Raw genomic sequence first — 25,495 nt, 5'->3', positions numbered from 1 at the left:
ACAGCATTTAAAGCAGTCATGATTTTGTCTGCTATGTAATCCACAAATGCAGGTTAAATCTCTGTCATGCAAAGAAGAAGAGGGCGTACGTGAACATGATCCAGAAATGCCGCCTTCCTCTCTGGGCCAAAGCTCATTTAAAATCTACTGAGGCAAAGTAGAAAATTGTTCTGTTGTCAGATGAATCAAAATTATATAATTTTTTTTTAAACCACGGACACCACATCCTCTGGACTAAAGAGGAGAGGGACCATCTGGCTTTTTATAAGCGCTCAGTTTAAAAAGACACATCTCTGATTGGGAGTGCATTAGTATATGTAGAACATACAGGTTTTAGAGCAACAAATGCTTCCATCCATACATCATCTTTTTCAGGGAAAGCCTTGCATATTTGAGCAAGAAAATGCTAACTACACACTGAAACGAAAAATACAGCAAAGGACATGCAGAACTGTTAGAATCCCGGACACATATGGGACAACATTCCTATACCAAAATCCCAAAAAGATGCAATGTGTCTCCTCAGTTACCAGATGTATACGGACAGAAGACGTGATGCTTCACAGTGGTAAACATGGCTCTGTCCCAATTTTTGGATACCTGTTGCAGCCTTCAAATTTAAAATGACCTTATTTTTTCTTTAAAATTGTATATATTTGGAGCACTGACCTTTGTTAGTCAGTGTGCCAAAAGACATCATCCTGTGTACATCAGGATTTGTGCAGCTGGTGCTATTCTGACCATGTGCATTACCAAGTTTACTATTTCATCATGGAAATAATAGAATTCATCTGCAAGGAAATGTGAAATTATGCGTGAAACTGGGCAAATCTGCCAAAAATGTTTGCCATTATTCAGCAACCTTTCAGCAAAGCTGCAATAAGGGTGAGGGTAGACATTCGGCAAAAAGCGACCGGATCTGTCAATCACAAGTCATAAAACTTTCTTATACCACCTGGTATAAACTCAGATCATGCATAACATTATGACCACCTGCCTAATATTGTGTTGGTCCCCTTTTGCTGCCAAAACAGTCCTGTCCTGTTGAGCAGTAACAGTATTAACTTCTTCAGCAATTTGAGCTACAGGAGCTCGTCTGTTGGATCGGACCACACGGACCAGCCAGGTCAAGTCAAGTCAAGAGGCCTTTATTTTTATCATTATAATTTTTACTATACGCAGTGGTGCACAGTACACAGTAAAAAGCTACATAAATGCATCGAGTGCAAACAATGCAGAGAAAAAACAGTACAGACAGACACCACAAGACAGCGTGGAACATAACACAAGATAACGCCAACCAGTAAATCTACTGTATACTCTGAAAATACAGTACTGTGCAAAGAGGCCTTCGCTCATCACGTGTATCAACGATCCTTGGCCGCCCATGATGTCGCTGGTTCACCACTGTTCCTTCCTTGAAACACTTTTAGATACTGACAACTGCAGACGGGGAAACACCCTACAAGAGTTGCAGTTTTGGAGATGCTCCAACCCAGTCGTCTAAACATCACAATTTGGCCTTGTCAAACTCGCTCAAATCCTTCTGATTTTTCCTGCACCAACTTTGAGGACAAAATGTTAATTTGCTGCCTAATGTATCCCACCCATTCACTTCACAGGTCATAATGTTATAACGTCATAGCGTTATGCCTTATCTGTATATATACATATGTTGGAGTTTCCCCATCATTTTTTCCCCAATTTGGTTTTAACAATTCCTACATTCTAGCTAACTCTTCATTATAACTGAATTTACTAACTGGAAAGGTTTGGGTAAGCACATGTCTAATTTAAGACCTCGTCATTTCCGTACAGGGACATCACAATACTCACTAAGGAAAATGCTGTCTGTCCTATTTTGTATACTTGAGCTCACAGACACAGATTTTAAATTGCTGTAAAAATGACATGTAAGAGAGAGAATGCATCCCTCCCACTCTTAAAACAAACTATTTTTGCCTTCTGGGCTCCCAGCTCAGGGATTCAAACTCACAAGCCCTTGATGATAGGTTGAACACTTTTCTGTTGTTCAACTTAGGAGATGATGTCTTTAACACCTAATAACAACCAGCTATCAATAATTATACACATATTTTTTTATTTAATTACACTTTATTTTTTGTTTGTTTGTTAATTTGCTTATTTATTTTGTTACAGAAAGAGGAACGTGTGACAGAGCTACGAAATCAATTAGCAGAACGTCAGGCTCTTAGGGCTCGAAAACCAGCATCCTGTCAGAACCAAAACCAGAACCACAGCATCCCACCTCTGGCTTCATCTGAGCCTCCTGGCTACTCGTCTGGCACAGAGCAGCACTCAGTGCCTCCCTCCTTCTCCAACAACTCCACCCTCTACCAGGAAGAAGGCAAACTCAGCCGGAATCACTGCCACAACAGCCGTCTGCCTCTTCTTTACAAATGAGCCAGGCAGATGTGTGATGAGTTCATGTGAGTTAACATGATGTAGTTTATCTTTTATATATATATATATATATATATATATATATATATATATATATATATATATATATATATATATATAATTTGTAACTTTTCCCTCCAGTCTTTTTTTGTCTGCCAATATGTGTTTAAGTCTAGTGCTATGCCATCTTATATGTCACCACTGTATCAATATAAATATTTAATATTCTACTGTGTATCAATGTATATTATGGATTCGACCTTGTTTCACACTAAATTTTATTTACCTATGAGTAAAGAAAGCACAAATATTAAGAAGCCTTTGGTAAATAACTAAAATGAAGAAATTCGGGAAACCTTTTTTTAAAGAGAAGACTCTGTTTATAGACGGTGATAGAGAAATTGGAACATGTGCATTAGTATCAGTTTTATAGGAGCAATTTTATTTTAAGAAGTGAAACATGTGATGCTCAACACAAAATGTCACTCTCTCCTTCTTCCATTTAATCCTCTTTATCAGGGGAATCCCTCAGGGGAATAAGAGCATTATCCCTTAGGCAGGGGAGGCCCCGTATTTGCAGAAGTGAAATTGATATTTAAAGTTCTCCAGGTGAGTCAGTTTATGTACAAGCCGAAGCCAAGCCCGTGATTCACTGCAAAAAAAACAACAAACAAAAAAAGGTTTGCGTATCTGTTCCATTGCTTCCTGAAAAGTCTTCCAAATGTTATTCTCTACAAACTTAAATACACTTTTTATACTAAATTTGCTTTTTAGGAATAATAAGAAGGAAGTGAGCGGTGTGTGTTTGGTTTGGGCAAGTGTTTCGAAATGGTCCACCCCAACATAGTTTTGTTTTATAGCCTTTGATATTAATTTGCTTTCCAAAGGTTATGTACATTTGATTTGTACAAGCTTTCCGTTGTCCTTTAATTGACTAATACTTGTATTTTGTGTATAACTTTTCACGTTTTCTCATTTCAGTACAGGTAAGTTAGTCTGTTTTCTTTTTTTTTCATTTAGGTTTTATTTTTTCACAGTTTTGGTCGACTTTTTGCGACTCACAAAGGCATACCTGTAGTACTGAATCATATACTACAAGCATTTTAGCACATAATGTGAGCACAGTGCACAACTAATGTTGAAATTGTTCCACTTTTTTTTCTGAAGTTCAATGTTGCCATAAAAAGATCCAGTTTCAGTCCATTTCAGCACAAACAATAAGCCTTACCCCAACCCTTTACTCTGCACTTTTAGCATAGATACAGAATGTCTGTGTCTGCAAAGTAGTGTTATTCAAAGAGAAAATATAAATGATTAGTTTATTGTGATGAATTTGAATGCTATTCAGAAACACTGTTATAAATACTGATACTCTTGTGCAATATTTTCAATGATAATACAATACTGAGCTTTAGGTTTTCGCTGTGCTATTGAACATTCTTTATGCTTTGGGTTGTTAATGTGTTACATTACTGATGTATTGTCAGAAGCTCACTCAGAAAATGCGTCTTTGTATAATTGCTTAGCTGAACATATGTTTAGCTATCATGTATAATAGCTTAGCTGAACATAGCACGATATAGCCAATGTTCCTACAGCATGTAAGCATTATATTCACTACTTTAGCTCAGGGTATGTAATTATACTATCACTTTATTTATAATAAATGTTTGTTTAACAGATGTGTGCACTATATTACAACTTAGACATACTGAGAATCATTCCATATATAAATCAATAATCCAACACCCTATGTAATTTTTGTGAATTTATTTGTAATGAATTTGTGTATTGTAAATACAATAATCTTTTATCAATATGCAAACTTTATAGTTCAATAAAACTCATTATTTTGCACTGAATTTAAATCTTGTCTAGATATTTTCCATAAACTAGTTTAATATGATAGAAATGTCACATTACAAGAAATTTAATAAAAATAAAAAAATGGTGGCAAAGTGTGAATTTGTTCAAAATAGTTTTTTACAAATAGGATTTTACACTATATTATTACAATTATATTATTTTACACTATATTATTTTACTTATCAGAATATTATGATGATTTACTTTTACTACTTTTACTATTACTACTATAATTATATTCTTGTTGTTGTTAGTTAGTTAGTTAATTAGCATATTTTTTATGTATTGTGACTTGTTGTTCAATGGAAACCTTCCCACCTGGAGTTCAGAAACTCTTGCACTGCGTTATATTTGCATGTTAGTCATATGAACAATAGTGAAATTTAAACACATCCTACAGACTGGAATACATGACTTGGGTGTAGCGTATATTTCTGTGTGTCCTCTAGAGGGCCTCATGAGTCTACTTCAACTAAACATACACTCAATTTATACCAAAGAATAATCAAATAATAAATTAATTGTACAATGTACAATATTACATGGGCAGTTGAAATTGTTTGTATGATTGTGAGTGGCATTTACTTTAAAAACCCTAATATCACCCTACATATTTGTTGTGCAATTTACATACAGGATGTATTTTACCTGAGCTTCGGGTTTGTGTTGATTCATTTTGCTTTTCAGCACACTTTTAAAATTCAACAAAAACAAAAGACTCATTAGATGGAATTCACGACATCAAAGCTCAAGTTTATGCTGTGTGTGAGTGTGTATGTTTCTCTGTTTCTAGCAGTGGTGGACAGTAACAAAGTAAATGTGATTTATTACTCTACATAAGTAGCTTTTTTTACGTATTTGGGCTTTACTGAAGTATTTTCATTTGTGGAGACTTTTACTTTAACTTCACTACATTACAAAGTCAAATCTTTTACTTTTTACTCAACTACATTTTGCAAAATCAGTCGTTCCTTTTTATTTATGAGGGATAAAACATAACTGGTCAAGCACACAGCAATCCACCAATCAGAGTAGAGCACACGCTCTGCTTTAAACTGTTTGCCGCTTGTTGGTATTCGTTGGAATTAAAAAAAAAATTATAAAAACGAATGTCTTTACTCGCCACAACACCTGTGGCCTTATTTTTTTAAATAGTTAAAAAGAAGGTGTTGGGCTCACGATCATTTTAATAGATATAAATCAGTGTTTGACTGATATTTTATTAATAGATCGGTGTGCTGAGAGTAACAGAGTCTTTTCACATAAACTGAGTTGATTAAGCAAGTCTTGTGACAAAAATGATAATAGGGACATTATAGCCATAACAAATCATAGTACTTTGGATACTTAAGTACATTTGAAGGCAACACTTTTGTACTTTTACTCAGTTTAAGGGAGCACTTTTACTGGAGTCATTCTTTCTCTCTCTTGCTGATTATAGGAGTCACTAAAAGCTCAAAGTGACAGGAAGTATAATAGTGGTAATTAGACAAGATAAGAATGACATTATCTGTGAGTTTGAGCCACCTCCTTTTTTATACACAGCTGATACATCACCTCACCACCACATACCACCATATACCCCCAATACCTGACTCAGACCTAGCAATTAATATTAGAGTCTAAAGCCCCCACGTGTTGGCCAGATGCTCGTTGATGGTGCTGTATCTGAACTTCTGTACTACCTTACCAGCTTTTGCATGAGACATTCCTTTCCTCCATCACCTGGGTCAAAATGGCCCCCAGACCTTTATCTGGTGCATCAGTTTGCAAAGCAAAAGGGAAATAAAAATCATTCAATTAAAACCGTGGGCTTGCACACAAAACCTATTTGCACACCTCCATGCACAGGGACAGTACTGGTTCTTCGTTTTTATTGAGATCACTCAGTGACATCGTTATCTGGTGACACCTGGCCACACTTACTACTCCATACTAACCTAAAGTTCCATGTCCTCCCTCTCAGAAACCATGATCAACAGAGCCACACAATTGAGGTGGTATGTTGGATTTGGATTAACCATTTACCTGATCTCATGGTCAAATTCTCAAACATCAAAGAGTGATTTATAGCTCAACATGGGGAGTCAAACAAGTATTTTGACGTGCTGCACACCCCCTAAAATATCGCTGAGAATCTCAGCAGATAGAAATAAGCCATTAGACAAGTTAATGTTTTATCCTGAAGCAAATGTTTAGTCATGGGATTTTAATGAGCCACACGGAATGAAAGTTTCTGACAGCTTTTTGGAACCAACAATTGAGTCTCATCTTCAGTTTGAATAACCTGTATTAGTCGAAATAACTTATTTTTTAATAATAAAAGCCAACTAAGCTTCGATAATGTAGGCCCCCTCCTCACTAATTTATGATTTACTTTATTCTTATGCCTACCGATTTTAATGATGGGCACCAGCAGTAATTTGTGAAGATCCCCATCTTTTGTCCAGCATTCAAACAGGCTCTTTTGATGGTGGTCTGGGTACACCCACAGTGTAGCTTTGACAAGCTTTGATGTGTACTCTTTATGTTTACTCACTGACATGCAGTACATTCACGCTCAATTGGGGAGACCTGAGGCTTTCCTTCCATGCCTGCAGACCTGTTTGGGTTTTGCCCCAGTTAGGTGATTGTGGAAGGTTCAGCTCCTTTGTGGCAAGCTGGGCTTCCCCTGATATCAATGGGAAAAGCCCTTTCCACCTCCAGCCTTCTCCATGCAGCTGTGTACATCATGGAGGCAAAGGACACAGCTTGTGAGGTGTTGGACAACCCAACTTCTGGAGTGCCCCCTGGCTCTTTTGCCTGCTCATTCACAAAGTTCCACGGATGCTTTCATGATGGGTTATGAAACTTCCACACTTGGGTTTTGGCACCACATAGAACACGTGTAAGAGCTTCTAGGAGTTGCAACTTTCAATCTGTCAACTTTAAGCTGTGTGTATATGTCTCACATGCTCTGCCAAGCAGTATCACACTTTTAGGAGAAACTAATGTCTATTTACCAAATCTGTAGGCAAAACACTTCATTTTCAGGAAACAAATATTGTGTGTTAATTAAGGTCTTATTCTTTGTTCAATAAAGCCCAAAATCAACACTCATAAATAAAACTTTATGTATAACACTTTTATTTGTTCTGAGCTGGGGTTGTGGTAAACATCATATGCAACATATACCACTATTCTTTTTGCGTGCAAAACATAATTAAAATCTGAGTTTCCATAGGAACATATTAAGTGGCATATTAAGTTTGTTTAGTCTTTGTAATAATTTATTAGATTACTAGTTTCATCAATATAATAAAAAAGTGTATTTCATTAATTTGATTTATTACATTTTATATAATAAAATATAATAAAATGTTATTTTAGATATTATTTAACCAAGCAGGCATTTTATTTCAAATTGTTTTAAAAATCTAAACTCTAGATGTTCACAAATTTTACTAATAATAATCTTCATTAATAAAGAAATGACACATTTTATGTTTAGCATTTCTTTCCCCTAACAGTACCGAAATTGAAAAGAACCGTGTCTTAAGAACTGAGGTACGTACCGTACCGTGAATTTTGTGAAACTGTTTTTTCTCCAGATCTCCAACTATTAACCAATACAATGTTAACAAAAAGTCTCATTTATAGAGAATAATCTGTATACAAGTACATAATTTGGGCTTTCTGAACAAATAAAACCCAACCTTTACCTCCAGATGTGTTTAAAGTAAAGTGTTTTCTCTGTAGCATATGTGGGAATACCACAAACAGGAACTCACTGTACTAAGAAAATGTTTCTTTCATAGTTAATAGCATTTGTTGGCTTCCATCAAGTCTTATTGCAGCTGTTCTTTTTTACTTTTACCCAAGGTTTTGATACTGAAGCAACAAAGGGAATATTTCTACTCGCTTCACTAAAGATGTATCCAAAAGTCATCAGTCTGAAACTAAGGTACTTCCAAGTTTAATACCCGCTATGCTGACCATATAAGTAAATTATAACCACACTTTCTTGTCTTTGAAAAAGAACCTCCATATCTGAAGGCATGTTTAGAGCTTTAGTTAAAAATATACATGAACACTGGCTTTCTGACATCCATTATTCAAGTTATTTATAAGTAAACAATGAACAGTTTTTCATTGTTTTCTCGTGCATATCTTTTGTAATTATCCTATAGAGTTGTAATAGATCAAACAAAATGCGTCAGTTTCATCAAATTAAAAGCCGTTTTTTATTACATCCATTAAATAAATACACAAACAATAATAAATAGATAAATGTAAATTAATAAATACAATACAATAATAAAATACAACAATAAATCCAAAATGCCTTTTTTGATTCAGTTAAAACACTAAACCAAAAAAGTGCATTCGTTAGAACATTCGTTTTGGACATAAGTAGTTTCTGTAGTGAGCTACAGTTTTTCACTATTAAAATAAAAGCTTAACATGCTGGTCTAAGAAGAGTACGGAGGAGTAGTGCTCTCCTGTGTCTTAGTTCAGTAACCTTTTTTACGTAATGTCTCAGCAAGAACAATGGAGAACTTTGATACACTGTATCAAAATTAAAATTTTACCATTTACAAAGTTAGCGATTTGCCATTCCTCATATGATTATTTTTCACGAATCACTTTAAGAAATACGTCAAACGTTTTAACATAAAACAATCTGTTTTCATATTAGTCAGCAAGTATCCTTCTCTCCGCAAGGAACCATGATGTTCTCACAGCTCAAACACACCAAAAAAGGTTTTGGAACTGTGCTCGTTGATGTCAGCAAAATGGTTGGACTCTGTTGACAGTTTGTCCCCCTTATAAAGTTGAAAGACAGCACCAAGATAGATAGACTCATAGACAGGAGGTCCATTCATTTGCTCCTCCATTTTAGTTTGGCACACGGTTTTGAATCCACTGAGCAAAAACCTTTTATTAGAGGACGGTGATGTAAGGGATGACCACCGAACACCATAGCTCAGATGTGTGTTGCTGCTGCCATGATCGTCCTCACTTGACTTGCACAAGATGTCAAAAGATGCCTGGCTGTACACAAAGTACAGGCCATCATGGGGAATGAGGATGTAGTTGTTTTCCAGCTTGAGACCTCCTTTAGTGAAGGACTGGTCCACTCCACTCACCCAGCGTGGAGAACGATTCTTATGGTCCATATCTGAAGCTGGAATAAGGAAGGGATTTTTTTTTAAAACAAGCAGCATAAATGAACACTCCCTTATTCTTTCATTGCTTTCTGTCTTTGGCAAGATCAAAGATTCTTTGTCTTGATGAAACTACAAACATTTTATATACAAGCCTTTCTATAGTACTAGAAGATTGTTCTCTGTCAACCTCTACCATTTACTTCTAACATTTGAGGTCATTCAGAGCACAAAATTAGCTATTTAGCATGTAAAAAGATATAGTTATCTATATATGAGATTTTGGTTTAACCTTTTTTTATTGAAAGTGACTTATGGCTAGGACGTCACGTTGACATTTTCATCTGAATCTTAGTTAATGTACACAATTGTATTGCATGTTACTGAACACTTGCTATCACTTCCGCTTTCAATGCTACCACTTTTGCTATCAGAGCATTCACCACATATTTTTACTTTACATAACAAAGGAAAGTGACAAATAGGTATAATAACTTACCATGGAGGTGAATGGCTGCCTTTGTACTCTTTGCGATCTGAGATAGCATTTTCTGTTGCCTTAATGTGTCTAGAAAACAGAGAGAGGCTTTGTTAAACTTTTTAGCCCATATATGTCAGAAGCCTATGCCTGAGCCATTTATGGTGTTTTGATTCATCATTTCTTGTGTCTTACCTGTGTCTGTGGTGCTTTGCAGCTTCAAGGAAAGCTCACCTTGATGCTTATTCTGTGGAAAGAACATCAAAAGAACTTTACTCTTTGTCCACCTTTATTTCATCTCACTTGCAAATCTCTCAGCTGTATTAAAAACTGCTAATGTAGCTTCAGGCTTACCGTGAAGTGCCATGCAAAACAGAGAGATGCCACACCACAGAGCAAAAGGAAGACCATAACACCAACTATCGTCCATGTCCAAGATCTGGGCGACTTCACAGGTTCCACGGTAGATTGGTAAACATCTCCCAATGCGGCTTCTAGGTCGGCTGCTGTGAACTTGTTCTCCATCCTGTAACTGACTTGCTAATATCAGTTTCAGTGTAGTTTATTATAATGATGCCACACTTTAGATGGACCCGAGACCTGTCCTTGGTTATATCTAAAGGGAGATATGGTGCACTGAATGTGTTCATGGAGAAAGATTCACTAATATATATGAGAAAGACGGGGAAAGTCCAGTGATGTCAGGGGAGCAGAAGTTGGTCTGAAAAGGGAAAGAACAATTTTGCTTGCAGGCACACCAACACTCTCACAACCTCCTCCTCCCACACACACACACACACACACACTCACTCACACACTCACACGCGCACACACGCACACTCACATTCACACCCCGTATGAGAGACACAGATGTTTGCTAACAAGCAGGTTTGGTAAGGATAGTCAATTAACTATCATGCCATTATTAAACTAACAAAGAAGTTCCAAGACATTGGACATCATTACATTTTTTTTATAAATGTATTGAATATATCAAGCATTACATTTATGGAGTTTTATTCTACAATTGACTGTGTAAACAACGTATAGAAAGAGAAATGTAACCTGATAACCTATAGCCCTGAGTAGAAAGGCATTTATTACCGGAAATACACTAAATTGCCAAAAGTTTATATTATTGGGTCACCTGGTAGTAAGTAAGTATGTGATTTTTGAGCATTGCATTCCACAGTTAGTCCCAATTTACTCTTAGAATTCCTTCAACTCTTCTGGGAAGCTGTTTAACTAGACTGTGGAGTGGGCTTATGGATATTTGTGTTTATCAGCCACAAGAGTATTACGAAAGGCAGGTACTGATGTAGGTGAGGAGGCCTGAGATGCAGTCAGTGGTCTAATTCATCCCAAAGGTGTTTAGTAGGGATGAGATCAGTGCTCTATAGCAGGCCACTCAAGGGAAAGCTGCTATAACAGGAAAGTTCGGGTGACCCAGGACTTTTGGCAATATAGTGTATATCCTTAAGCCTTAAATTAGTAAGTAACAAGTTATAAATTGCAATTCAAGGATTTGGTATACTTTATAATGATTAACAAAAGAATTACTTTAAACTTGATCATTCTTATAGGTTGGCTTTTGATAATACATTGATCACCAGAAAAAGCAATTAAATTCAATTTAACCCAGTGGTAAAAGTGGATTAAACCTGAAGCTTAAACCTACAAAAACACTTAGAAGTTTAAATCTCAATCTAACCATATTTAAATATTAAACTTTAATACAACTTATTATAGCCATGTGTCTGTGGTTTCTTGTAATGCATGATAATTGATACTAATATCATTTTCTAGGTAATTTAAAACCACACTCATTTTGAGAATGTCTCCCCAGCTGCTAAATATTGTGTAATTATAGAGTAGGAATTGCCAATGACTGAATTGTGAAAAACGGGTCTTCTAATTAGGTCAAAAATTATGACCAGCAATCCGGTACATGGCCACATGGGTGGCAGCTGGCAACTTAACACAGCCACCATAATCGTCGACCCAAATCAGATTCTAAATCATAATAAAATGTTTTTTACTTCTATGCAAATCGTAAAAATAAAGGGAATCATATTTAGCTCTATTTCTAGCATCATGTAGTCCTCCACTTAGGATACCATTTCTTAGAGTGCTTTTGCCCCCCTCATTTGCTACCCTATATCTAAAAACAACCCTGACATACCAAAGCCTGTACATTCATGCATCAGTTTTCCAATACTATAGTAGAACTCAAGCTGACGAAACAAAATCTTCCAATGTTACGCCAGGGTCAGAACAAAGGTATGTTACCATATAGACAAGAGGGTCTTTGTCTAAGCTAACTACACCGGCTCTGTGAGAAAAACTCAGTAAACTAAAACAATGTGCACTCTTATTCTTATGTTATCTTCCATGTGCTCTCATCACCAGTGTAATCGAATGATTATCTAAAATAAAATAAAAAACACAATATGGCTCCCTGCAAAAGACAAGAATCTTTCAATATAATTTTGCTTTAGGACAGGAAACAGACTTTCCGGCTTCTTATGTTCGTGTGGTTCTTTTCCTGACAATAAAGTACATTCATTCATGATTAACCGACGTGACGTCAAAACAGCACTTGCAAGTTACGACTGGTTGAAAAGGATCAGAATAGCAACACTTTAAACTGGAGAATGTCTTCAGGTTTTTTAATAGAACAGTGGTGTGAATCCTAAACAAACAACTCAACCATTCAAAAATGATATGTCTGAAATTAAAAAAATTGATGACTGTGGGTTTATTTTGCAAGCTAAATAGTGTTTTTTTCTTTTTTTTGATAGCATAAAAGAAACCAATACTGTATCATTCTGCTGGAGTTATTTCTGCTCCAGTTTTGCTTTCTAAGCACATTTTTGGACCAACACCAAAATGGACCAACAATATGGTAGAAAATGAAGCTAGTGATCACAGATCATCTGCTATAGCTAAGCTTAATAGGGTACTCAAGGCTGAATTTGAAACAATAAGGGACAACTTTTATGTTGTTTTTATGTCATCATCACTAAATTTTGATTAATTAAATGACTGTTGAGTGCACAACATCAACAAGCATTGATCAACAACTTGTGTACCGCTCCAGTTTCCACCCTTTTTCCCCACCGAAACCAACCTAATCCATCTACATGCTTAGACAGAATTGTGCAGGAAATAACTCCTTGAGAAATTCATTCGGAACAGGTTTAGTAATCACTGTCGTCGTCCTTGTGTATACTGTGTGCAATTACCTCACCTACTTTGTGCAGTGATGCAACCTTGGACTGTCAGAAATGCTATTATTGAGTTTTGATTGATTATAATGAATTGAATATAATGCTTCTATTATACAGATAATGATTTAGTTCTCTTTAACAAGCAAAACAATTCAAACAAAGGAAATGCTCATTTTCAAAAAGATGGGTAAAGTGGGTACTGGAGAATAAAATTGTTCAATTATCATTTGTCTATAAATGGCAAAAAACTAAATGAATAGTGAATAAATGAATTTTGTGTGTTTAAAACACCAAATTTCTACTTTAAAAATGGTTCATTAATAAAATGTCTAAAGGTTTATTAATGTTGTTGGAATAATGTTGGGCCTCTGTTTGTATTTTTTTAATTACCCCCTGAAATTTTGCCAATTTTTTTTTTTTATACATTTATTTTTATTTATTGGTTGACAACATCCAACTGACAAAAAACAAACTTGGTTAATGGTTTTGCTTGTATAGTTGCAAATGCTTATTAATTATTACAAATCAAGCAATAATATCGTTACAGGTGTACCTGATACCAAAATTGAAAAACATTAGCAAGAACTAAGACTCATTGTTTTTTTGCAATGTCTTGGCTGAATGCCAAGTGTGATACGCTCGATGGCTTTCATTCCCTGGGTGAGGCAATCCCTCACATGAGCTGGAGAGTCCCTTCCTCCCACGTACTGAGATTGAACAGTCTCAGAAAACATAAAAAAGTTTATATATGGTGCAAGTGTAATACACACCCTATGAATTATGTAAGTGATTGATTTAAACATGTCAAACTGGAGAAGTATTTAAAATACAGTACGAGTTTCACTTTTCAGTTCATGATGCAACTTCCGGACATGTGACCATACAGTCACAGGCGCTTTCCAGTGGAGATTCCAATAACTTCACCCAGCCCCCCCTACTCTCCCTATTTCCTTCTTGCTCTCTCGCTCTCTCTCTCTCTCTCTCTCTCTCTCGCTCGCTCTCTGTCTCCCCCCCTCCCCCTCTCTCCCCTTTCTCTTTCTTTCTCTCTTTTGAGACATTGGAATTAATTTTCTAAATATCACAGAATATTTGTGTGCTTTTTATTTGTTTCAGTTTTCCTTTCTCACTTTCTATTCCTCATTCACTCACACTCTTTTTTCCATGCACATGGTGATACGTATACAATGCGGAAATAACGGTCACGACACTACTGGCTACTGTACATCCCTCTGTATACATCTGAATATCTGGTAAAATATATATTGGTGTATGGTGTTTATGATAAAATGCTATATAGAGTATTGCCACTTGCTCCACCAGCTGAGGTTGGCTACTGAAGTAGATTAGGAACTGGCTTGTTTGTTTTATTTTTCAGATTGTCCCACTGATAGTGACGGGTAGATGTTTCAACCTATTACATCACCAGCTTTAGCTTATAACCGCACCCTATTGAGGTTTCAGGATTTTTGCCAGGTCCTAAATGTCACAACATGACCCGCTTTATAACCTTTTTATCCTCCAGTGGTTTGGTATTTGTTAAGGAGAAAATCCTTCCTAGAAAGTCCTGCTCCAATTAGCTTGATGAATTACCTTCATGTAAAAAGAAACCGATGTATTAATTTGGCATTTTAAATTATCATGTTGAACGCACACGCACAAGTACAAAAAAACGTATTCGCCTATTTTTTACATAAATAATTAAATGCTAAATGTGAATTGTTATATACTTAACATAAATGTATATATACACTTTTTTGGACAAAAAAAGACAAATATTAATCTTTTAATAGTTTTAACATAAATATCGTTTTCATTAATAAATGAAAAAGAGTCACAAGTCAGCAAGAATTAAACACATTTTCTTTTTACTTTTGTGTCATACACACATTTTAGTTCACATTTGACTCAAATCTGGTGGAAATGACGTTTTCTTTTACTTGAAGCTTTCATGAACCTTTTAGGAATTGAAAGCCACCCACTACGCCCTGTTTAAAATCCAGACTACAACCAAAGGCCAGGTAAGTTCTTTTACAATGGTGCTTATGTGAGAAGAGTTTTGCCTTTTATAAACATAGATAATAAAAAAGAGGCTTTAGGAATGGAGAAGTAGCAACAGATAAATAAAAATAGACACATGACATACACAGTGTGTTTCTTAGTTTGTTACATGTAACATCCTCTACACATTTGAAAATGCTTTTATTTATACTTACGTTTATTAATTTACATAAGTCATGTCAATCAGAAACTTAAAAAAAATCTGTATTCAGCAACAGAAAATTTATTTATCTAAATATAGAGCTGTTTCCGACTTTAGTCAAATTACCCCAACACAGAGCATTACAACACAAGTCTTATCTTGTTGCCTTGCCATACATGTGTAACTCAACTGTGGTAGCTCAGAGGTTAAGGCTCTGGTTTATTGAACAGGAGAATTTCCAAGCTGCCACTTTTGGGCCCTTGAACAAGGCCCTTAACCCTCTGTGCTCCAGGGATGATGTATCATGGCTGACCCTGTGCTCTGACCCCAGCTTCCTAACATTGCTGGGATACACAAAGAAAAAAGTTTTCTGTGCTGTCATGTACATGCGACAAGTATAAAGCACATCTTTGCCATTATCAACCCTGTGAGATCTGATCAGTGTTCCAGGGATTCTGCTGTCTACAAGGTCTCAGAACTAGGTAGAGGTCAGTATCAGTTCTCAAATCATGAAACTGACATATCCATGGTGTGACATAACACCTCAACCAGGAAGTTTTGTCCCAAAACTAGTTTCTAGTTTATTTGGAAAATGTTGTGAAATTCAGATCTTGAGTTTGGTTCACTTGTCAAGATCATACAAGACACTTTTTGCTTTGCATAGCAGCTTCACTGGTGAGCCCATTTATACAAATTGTTTATATCGTTATTCTCTATAGCGAGTGGGATGACCTGTGAGGACTTAACTTCAGGGTCTGTGGCAAGTCCCCATCTACACTGAAAGTGTAAGTGTCAGCCATGGTGTCTCTGTGATTACAACTTTTCTGATAGGAGTTTTTGCTAGTGATTCCGAAATATCAGCTGAAAAAACATGGAGGAATTGATGTGTACATGTGCTGGTGACCAGAGTACTATGGAGTGATCTTTTGGTTGAATTTGGGGTTTCTTCATGTTGTCTTCTTACTCAACCAGTCTATTGTAGCTTTCCATGAAAGTGAATATGCTAAATGTTTTTGTCCCCTCAGTATTTAGTGACTTTTGGAACCATTAGCCTGAATTGTGGTCATACAAGCATCAATTACACTTCCCTGTTTAAACCTGTTCGGTAATGGACATTACCACTGGTCTACAGCAGGGACATGCCAAGGGAAATACCATTTTCCCATTTCTGAAAATTCGGCTTATAACAGTGTTGATTATTTTCTTTAACTTTTTAGTTTCCTATTTAAACCTACACAGATTTGAAAATGTGCAGTCAAAAAACTAGTAACATTGTAAAAGGTGTATTCAATGTTGGATGCTTCTAAATAACGCTTTAAGTTTCCCAAAATGTTATTTTTTGTTAACAAGTATGTTAAAAGTCAACACTTTTTTTCAACGACGTCTTTAAGTTTCTCTTCACTTGATACACACAATAACTGTTTCTGACCTATAAAGTTAAGCTGTTTCTTCACATGACACAAGGGATGTTTAGTGGTAGAATAAGGACATGTTTAAAAAAGAATAAAACCCCTACAAACTCCATGATGGCTACCCTGGTTAATTTGTTAATTTACAGAAGAATCAATAAAGCATTTTATATCAGGTATTGTGGGGAAAAAATGCTTTATTGATTCTTCTGTAAATTAACAAATTAACCAGGGTATTTTATCAGTGCTAATTAATATTACAATATAAATCGAATAATTTTTTTGTTTGGTTTATTCATAAATCTTTGCTTAGATTCTAATGTAGATCTCTGAACTAATAAGAGGTACTTATAATAAGAAAGGAAATGATGTATGTTACCACAAAGACCAGTATTTCATTTTTCCTGTTGTAAACACTAGAAACATGTCGCCGACATGCAAAATCTTTCCCATATATGTACCTATTTGTTAGGTTTTATAATATCTTTGGGATTTTATGCCTTGCTAACATATGTATATATAGATTCTCAGGCATATCACTTTAATATAGCAGCCTGACGTCTGTTTCAGTTTAAGACTAAAGGGCTAATGTGTGTTTATTCTTTGAAAGGAAGTGATCTAACATAAAGTGTCTCCATCTGATCGCTTTAATGTTTATAGTAAAATGCTGTCATATTTGTGAAGTTCTTTTAATTTCCTTATTTTTCAACTTCAACTTCTATTTATTTATACAGCACATTTAAATGAAAATTTGTTGAAGTGCTTCGCAAAATGTAAGTAAAAATCAAAACACACACAACATTTCACACAAATATAACAAACACATGTAAGGTTCCCAAATTTCAATTTCCCCACTTCAAAAGCCAGACTAAAAAAGTGTGTCACCAACTGAGACCTAAAAACTCTATGGGTCTAAGTTCCACAGTTTAGGACTTGCCACAGAAAAAGCACAATCACTTTTTTACTTCTTTTTACACTGAGGAACAGCCAACAGAGAATGATATATTGATCTTAGTGACCTACCTGATGTGTAAGACCCCAAGAAATTGCAGATATAATTTGGGGACAAATTGTGTATCGATTTAAAAACTCATAACAACGTTTTAAAATCAATCCTACACTTGACGGGTAATCAGTGAAAAAAACACAGCACCGGAGTGACCCGAGCTTTTGTGCCGGTCAAAAGCCTATTTTTAAGCGTAATAAAGCTTTATTCGAAACTATTTAAAAGAAAATATGCTGAGTACACCTCCAAATTGTGCAAATGTCATTTATTTAAATGTCAGATGACTCATTCAGCATTGTGCACCAAACAAATTGACATAAACATGGAAATAATGCATGGTAAGATGTTTGGAGTATAAGCGGTTATTCTGTAACAGGAATACAGGTAGGATTTGAGGTTATATTGATGTGGTTACAGAGTCTGAAGCTTACTAACTATGTGGATTCCTCCTTCTTAACACCTTTCCTGCCCTCTTCTCTGTCTAGCCTCTTTGTCTGGCCCACACCTCTTAGCAAAAAGTGTGCTTTAACCTACACAGCATCTTTCCGTTTCAGCTTTGTACACTGAAACCATCCCTGCTTCCTTCCTTTCCGAGATTGTTCTCCATTACCCCTATACAGGGGGATTTTAGCTGCATCTCCTGGTGACATTAGCAAGCCTTTCCACCACCTCAAACTTATCTACATATGGCAAACACCTTTTTACACATATGTGTAGGCTATGTTGTACTAAATAGACAACAGCTCTGTTTTCTTTAATGCTATGAGGTTATTTGAGATCAAAGTAAAATAAAATATCTCGAAGTGGAGGCTGTGATGGGGTTGCTGATTTTAGTCGTATTTATTTTTAATAATGAGGCAGAAGTGGAGGTCATTTATAACTACTATAAAATGTTTTACTGTAGATATCATTTGGTATTTTGGGCTTGAATTTCTTATTATTTTATTTAATAAGAAATAAATCATGATGGGGTTTGTTGTTATAAGTCAATAATCCACATTGGTATGATATAGCCTGTTTTAGTTTTTTGTTCCTTGTTTCACATTATACATGTTTTTTATATTTAGAAAAATATAAAATCCACTTACTACTGCACTTACTGTAGTATTTTACTTTACTGTAGTAAAGAGTAAAGTAGTATTAAATTTGTGGCTTTGCTTAATTTCAAATAGTATATGTTTGATTGTAGTTTATATTTAACTGATCCCAGCATGAATGATTATGGCTCTAATGTTAAGCGATTTGTTATAAATATAGGTTTAGTTTGCGATGCGGGACTTTTTATGGTAAAGGTTCCAAATACCGCAGTCAGTATTGAAATACCTTTTTGCAAAATTAAAGGCTAAAGAATCGTGCACAGACCTGCACCCCAACAAAGGCCAGCAGAGTGATTCACACACACTGAGAAGGTTTAGAAGACATTGCCTTGCTATGTAGAGTAATGTGCAGAGTCAAGCAGGGGTGCTCAGCTTCCTGTGTATATGCACATTTAAACCACTAGCTCACAGGAAATGACAAAGCAAACACAAACAAACAGGGAACAAAATGTCAAAGAAATGCCTTAAACATTACATTAAGTATCTCGATGACACACAGTAAGAGTTTCTGATCCCCCACACTTTGGTTTTTAAGTAGGCAAACTCTACCTTCAGCATGCTTTTACTGGTTCTGTTTTTACTGTATGGGTGGACACAATCATTTTAGGATCATTAACATGGTGGAGATCTTATTTTAATCAGGGAAACAACAATTTCTCTTTATTTTACACACTAAACAAATAATTTCTTTACTAAAAAGAAAATCCCTAGATCTGTCCCAGTCCCCAGGCTGGGGAATCTTTTCTGTAACCAGTATCATGAGCAGAAAAAGCTTTTTTGAAGCCAAATTAAGGACGATAAAGCATTTAGATTTACAGTTGTCTGTTTAAACAGGAGTATGAGAACCAATGAAATGTAGGTGGTTTGGGCTATTCTTAGCGTTTACGTGTCAAATGCTTCCCTGACCTCATGTATATACCAAATTTGGACTTCCTGCTTCTAATATGTTCAGACATATAGCAGAGCATGTAGAGCACAAAGACCCATTTTGGATTAACAGTAAATATGATTATGATTGCTAATAAAAAAATTTAATAATTAAAAAGTCACTAATTCAGTGGTTCCACAAATTCAACTCTTCCACAAATTAAAGTGTTTAGTTCTATTCTGGCTTCTTTATATTATATTATTATATTATATTATATTACTTTATAGCATTTTTTTAAAGAGTCAACATTTTTGATGATCTACCCATAAACCACCTCCTGATGAATCTTATTTATGTGATAGAAATATTTATGAAAAGTCTAAAAATCTGATGATTTGGTTATTTATGTGATATATACAAACTTAATCCCATTAATATGAATGCACCTGCATCCGTAATAAACGATGCGCTCTAGTGTAAAAGTAACCATTAATGTACCAGCCATTTATTTAGATTGCTGGCTACTGAGAAGGGCTAAGGTGTTGCTTATGATTAAAGAGCGCCACCGTGTGTTGAGAATATGTAGTAGCATAGACATAGACCTTGATGGTGTTTAATTGGGAAAAAAATTTCCGATACTTTTATATATTTCTAAAGAGCTTTATTGGCAAGTAGAATATAGACTAACACAGTATTTCACAGCTGTTAAAGAAAGTGGCTTTAGTAAATATAAGAAACATCAATTCATTTAAATAAGTCTTATAAATAACCAATTTATCATTTACAATTTATCATAAACATCTTTAGAATACATAACAACATGATTCCTAACAAAGCATTTAGTCATTTCTTAAAAGCGAAACAAAATTTAAAAACGGCACTCAGTGAAGAATTTACATTACCACTAAGGGCTGAGAACAGTCAATGTTTCCAATTGTGTAAACAAAACTAACAAAAATAAGATGAATAATGATAATAATAACCATAATGTCTTATTTTAGAAGACAAGTCAATACAGAGATGTGTGTTGATGACATCATAATTTTATTTTGGATGATCAAATTACTGGAACCTGCACATTTTGGTCCACAAACTTCAGTCTCTGCCATTTTCATTATTAAATATATTTCCTGAATACCAGTTTGACCTCTGGTTCTAGCATCTAATAGCTTACAGGTCAATAAGATCTTTACCTTGTTAAACTCTCATTATAACTGACCATTCTAGCAAGAAACAGAAGGCACATGATATAAAGAGTTTACTCGAGTCTTACTAGAACAGACAACTAGAGTGTTGCTAAAGTCTCAGAGGCAGAAGCTCTGATGGATTCATCATTACAAAACCTAGGATTAGAGACTATTTATTTATCCTACTGCTTAAGTAGAAGAAGGCCCCAGTATGTTTTGGAAGCATCCTTTGAGAAGAACACAGAAGGTGAACGTGAGATGTTTAGTTTCACGCTGTCACCATGTCGCAGGCGAAACACCCCTGACATAGACACGGTGCCATATCTATGCTCAGCTTCGCTCAATTTACGAGGTACTTTGCCAGGCATTTTCTCATTTGCAACCAAAGTTACTGTCCCCTCATGCTCCCCACTGCTCATGAAGGTGACCTGGGCATAGGTGTGGTAAAATCCTCCGGTTGTAATAATGACAGAGTCATTTTGCAGGTGGAGGGAGGTGTTAGCGCAGAAACATGAAGTGCTTTGTTTCCATGGTGATTTGTCGTTTCCTGCTTTATTAGAAAAAACAGAGCAAGAACATTCATGAAAGAAATGAACTCATTAAATACACAATGATTCTACATAGAAATCTTTCAGAAAGCTGAAATTGTAAACACTGCTGAACTAAACATAGTATGCATTAGCGTATCTATTTTGATGAAACAAAACCATGTGAAATGTTTTTATTCAAGCTTCTGCTTAACCTTGCCTGATGATCTGCCTACAAAGATCATGTTCAAAGTCAAGATGTCTGAAACCTTCCTACATTTACATATATGGCATTTAGCAAACACTTCTGTCCAGAGCGACTTACAAACTACTAAGTGTGGTTTGCTCACACTATGATCATTATCACTAGCATCGTTTTCATTACTATCATGCTCTAGATGAAAACTAAAATGTTTTACATTGAAATGACACAAAAAGTTTTAATAAATAACAAGTAAATTTAGCCAAGCAAAGAAAACTTCCAGAATGAATAAGCAATAATTTTCCCACGTATTTTAGCATTAACAGAGATCAGTTGAGTGAAGAGATATTTATAAGGCTGGTGTTTATATGCAGTGAGTTTACTTTACATCAGGCAAGTTAAACTAAAAGATTAATGATGTTGATAATGAAAATGACAGAAACACTGGGTTCCCAGTCCATACATAGAACACTTTCAAGTTCGGCAGTACCAATCGTTTTGTTTCTATACATAGATTAGCTTGTTTATATTATTATAAGGGGCTTTTGGGTGGAATTGAAATTATTCTTTAGATTTTAAAATGATGGAAACTGTGGTTAAGATGTGTGCAGAATTAAAATCTTTAGTTTCAGAACTATATATATACTGTATAGTAAAAGTCCAACTCATGTAAAGGGATTTCCCAGACCAGTTAGTGCTTTGATATGCTGTCAAATATTTTACAATAATGATTAGCAAGAGCTCACTTAAATCTTGCTGATTTCTGTATGTAGAAACTAAAATAAATATAATAAATGAAAGACGAGTCTATAATTCACATGTATGAAAGATTATGCGGAGGAACGCAGGTCTTCTTTAGTGCGTAGTTAAAGTGTTGGCGGTACAGGGAGATGCAAAAAGCATGCTGTTGGAACCAACGTTTGTTAGATTTCGGTCAGATAATTTGTTCCGAAATGTGTAGGCCCTAGCTATAATCGTAATCACATTCAGACGTACGAACACCCACTTTTGAAGAGCAACGGATATTAGACCACCTCCCCACAGTTATCTCCTTTTCCATGGTTATTCATAAATCACCTACGATTTTAGAGGTGAATTTTCCCCTGGTTACATTTTTTTTTAATTATTAATCAGTTAATAAAGTTGTCTGTTTGTTTGCAGATTTTAAACATTAGCTAATACAGAGAATACATGATAGCTAACAGTGGAAAGGAAAAAAAAAAAAGTCTGAGACTTTTGTGGTTGGTCACTGAGTAGGAGGTTCCAAAATCGCAAGTGCTTTCAGTCTTAACATGAGAATACTGTAAAGCTTATATTTGTTAAGCATGACTAAGTTCTGTACTGATATGTTGATGATTAATGCCTGCAGTAGGTGAATTCAAAAAGCATATAGCATTTTAAAGTGTTCAAACATCAACCGACCAGTAGTTAGTCCATACTTAAAAGCACGAGTGACACTTCCCCAATAAAACAAAGCAAAAGAGAAAAATATATATTAGATCATCTGCCTCCTGAAAGTCCCTTTTTGGGTTTTGTTTCATTGAGAGTGGGAAAGGGAAATAGGCATGTTTCTTACCCCATACCAGATGGATGTAATCTACTGATTTCTGTTCATAACCTTAAAACAAAAATACATTTTTACACTTAGTAAGCAATCAGAAGCATTCAAGATCTAATATAGTTACATATATATAGTTGGCTAGCATATATAAAATATATGGATTTTTGTAATCAAGACATCCCTCTGGGTCTTCAATTTGTATACATATGCAATTGCTTACAATTACTATGTAAAACTTAAAGAATAAAGAATTCCATGCTTCTCCCTTGACTTAAATATATGTTTGGCTACTTCAAAACTGTTTGCTAAGCAGTTGTTCATAGAAGTGGGTCATGATCTATTTAGGAGTTTGTATTTATGTCACTGTCAGGATTGACAACCATCTGAACACAAGAGTGAAAACAAATAAGTTGATTACATTATACAAGTGACTGCGAGTTGCAAATGTTTCGCATGGATGAATTTGCTTTTCAAATATAGCTGCGACATGATATTTCTTACCTTTAGAATATGCATATTTACCACCACCTGAACAAAAGATAATGAATTATTTAACACAAGTTTAAAATCAATTTAGTGTGGTTTATGTATCATCTTAGACATAACTTTAAACTACAGCAAGAAAATAAAATAAACATAGTAAATAATTAAGCCTACCTGTGGCATTCTTTTCTTCTTTCGGTGTTTCTTTCTGTAGGTGAAAAAATGTTTGTAAAAATTAGATGTTGCTTTAAATAATACAGTCCTTTTTCATACTGTAATAATTTTAGCTTATAGATAAACAAATATTTTGATTTGAGATGTACCCGGGTGCTCCCTTTAGCAATCACTGTTACCATAACCACAATGGAGATGGATAATAGGAAACACCAGCTGACCAAGAAGCTGAACTTGTAGTTTGGGTTGTGCATTTCTTACTGAAAGTATCAAAGAGAAATGCTGGTTAACAGAAAAGCCACACAATCAAAATGAACTCAACATGAAATGGAGCTTCTCAGTGAAGAAATGTAAGGATTATGTGGTGGCCAGACTGTGACATGCTCAGCACTTATGTGGCGTATATGTGTGTGTGCTATGAAGTGGTGCTGAAACAGTGCTGAGTTATGTGACAAAACATAGTGGGTTTTCACCTTTACAAGGTGTTTTCCCCTTTAACCCACACAGAGAATTCACCCACAGGTGAGTGAAACAGCCTACAGTGAATTACACAGCACAACAACTTGAAATGTGCTACAGTTTCTATGTCTCAAAGATCTTCTCAAAGTCTGATTTTCTTTTTACAGTGTGGGTGTCATATCCAATTTCATCCCACACAGTTCTAAAAACAAGAAATAAATAGGAAGCAGACAAGAAAACAAGCATGGAGCATGACTGCTAATTAGATCTTATACTTTCAATCCCTATCCCCCTCTCTCATATCTTACAAACATATGTGTGTGTTTCAGACAAATGTACTATATCTGTGGTGTACATGTATGTGTGCACATCAGATATAGTACATTTGTCTCAAACACACACACACACACACACACACGTTTCAAAAGAATATCCTGCATTTGCTTAATCAGTTTGTATTACATCACATTATAATGCATCAATACAATTCATCATATTTCAATCATTCTTGAACTGTACTTAATTTATGCCACACACCTTCATATAATATTTTCTTATTGACAGTTTCTCTGTATGCAATCATCAATTCAGAATAAAGAATCATAGACTTACAGTATCTAAAAGGTGGAGTTATTAACATTTCTGGCATCAATTAATATACCTATTAATAAGCCTGTCCCAGAAGTAGCAGAAATGCTAATACTAATATTACTCCTGTTAGTTAAACTGCTGAATAATTTGGTATTTGAATATAAGTATGAATCAGATGAGAGCTCGACTGTACTCACCTCATGTAGTGTAAAGACTAATGAACCTCTATGTGTTTGTTCCAGTCACCTACATCAACTCTGCCCACAGGATTTCCCCTTCTTTGGTCTCTTTATGCAGAGATTCACTCACATTGTGGTTGGAAAGTAAACTCAATCAGCTTGGACATCATCTTCTTGTAGACTTTCACCTCAAAAAGTTATTTGTTCTCTGGGCTAGTAGGTCACATGAAACCTTGATGCAGATTGAAACCAGATGCAGAACTAATTCACTAGCTTTTATTCTATTAACTGTCTAATGTCAAAGTACTGTATCTTTAAACTGTTTAAGATTCAGTGCACCTTTGATTACATGTATTTGTTTCTATCACTTTTAAAACAACAACAACAACAGTAATGAAACAATAATA

General features: G+C 35.3%; 2 protein-coding genes across 5 annotated transcripts in view; one reads left to right on the top strand and one right to left on the bottom strand.

The window, feature by feature from the left end:
• gabbr1a (gamma-aminobutyric acid (GABA) B receptor, 1a) overlaps positions 1 to 4,286 on the top strand; it is a 50,116-nt gene extending 45,830 nt beyond the window's left edge. For all 4 annotated transcript variants that reach the window (XM_046863073.1, XM_046863074.1, XM_046863076.1 and 1 more), the window contains one exon: positions 2,161 to 4,286. In XM_046863073.1, the coding sequence (XP_046719029.1) occupies positions 2,161 to 2,424 (264 nt within the window). In that variant the 3' untranslated portion in view covers positions 2,425 to 4,286. The remainder of the gene's footprint in view (positions 1 to 2,160) is intronic.
• A 4,256-nt stretch (positions 4,287 to 8,542) lies between these two features.
• tnfb (tumor necrosis factor b (TNF superfamily, member 2)) lies at positions 8,543 to 10,624 on the bottom strand. Its single transcript, XM_046863171.1, has 4 exons — positions 10,270 to 10,624; positions 10,111 to 10,162; positions 9,937 to 10,005; positions 8,543 to 9,457 (listed from the first exon to the last, which is right to left on the bottom strand). The coding sequence occupies exons 1-4, from the start codon at positions 10,438 to 10,440 to the stop codon at positions 9,009 to 9,011; spliced, it is 741 nt and encodes a 246-aa protein (XP_046719127.1). The 5' UTR covers positions 10,441 to 10,624; the 3' UTR covers positions 8,543 to 9,008.
• Between the last annotated feature and the right edge of the window lie 14,871 nt (positions 10,625 to 25,495).

The sequence above is a fragment of the Silurus meridionalis genome, chromosome 12 (genome assembly GCF_014805685.1).
Source record: "Silurus meridionalis isolate SWU-2019-XX chromosome 12, ASM1480568v1, whole genome shotgun sequence".
Classification (NCBI taxonomy): Eukaryota; Metazoa; Chordata; class Actinopteri; order Siluriformes; family Siluridae; genus Silurus; species Silurus meridionalis.
The sequence above is the reverse complement of the archived record's forward strand: the minus strand, read 5'-3'. Positions and strand labels throughout refer to the sequence as shown.

Bases quoted from the DNA above. Each gene is read 5' to 3' on its own strand.
- tnfb (XM_046863171.1), bottom strand. From the start codon at position 10,440: ATGGAGAACAAGTTCACAGCAGCCGACCTAGAAGCCGCATTGGGAGAT. The intron at 10,163-10,269 runs GTAAGCCTGAAG...TTCTTTCCACAG, and splicing joins GTTTTGCATGGCACTTCACG to AATAAGCATCAAGGTGAGCT. The intron at 10,006-10,110 runs GTAAGACACAAG...TCTGTTTTCTAG, and splicing joins GCAAAGCACCACAGACACAG to ACACATTAAGGCAACAGAAA.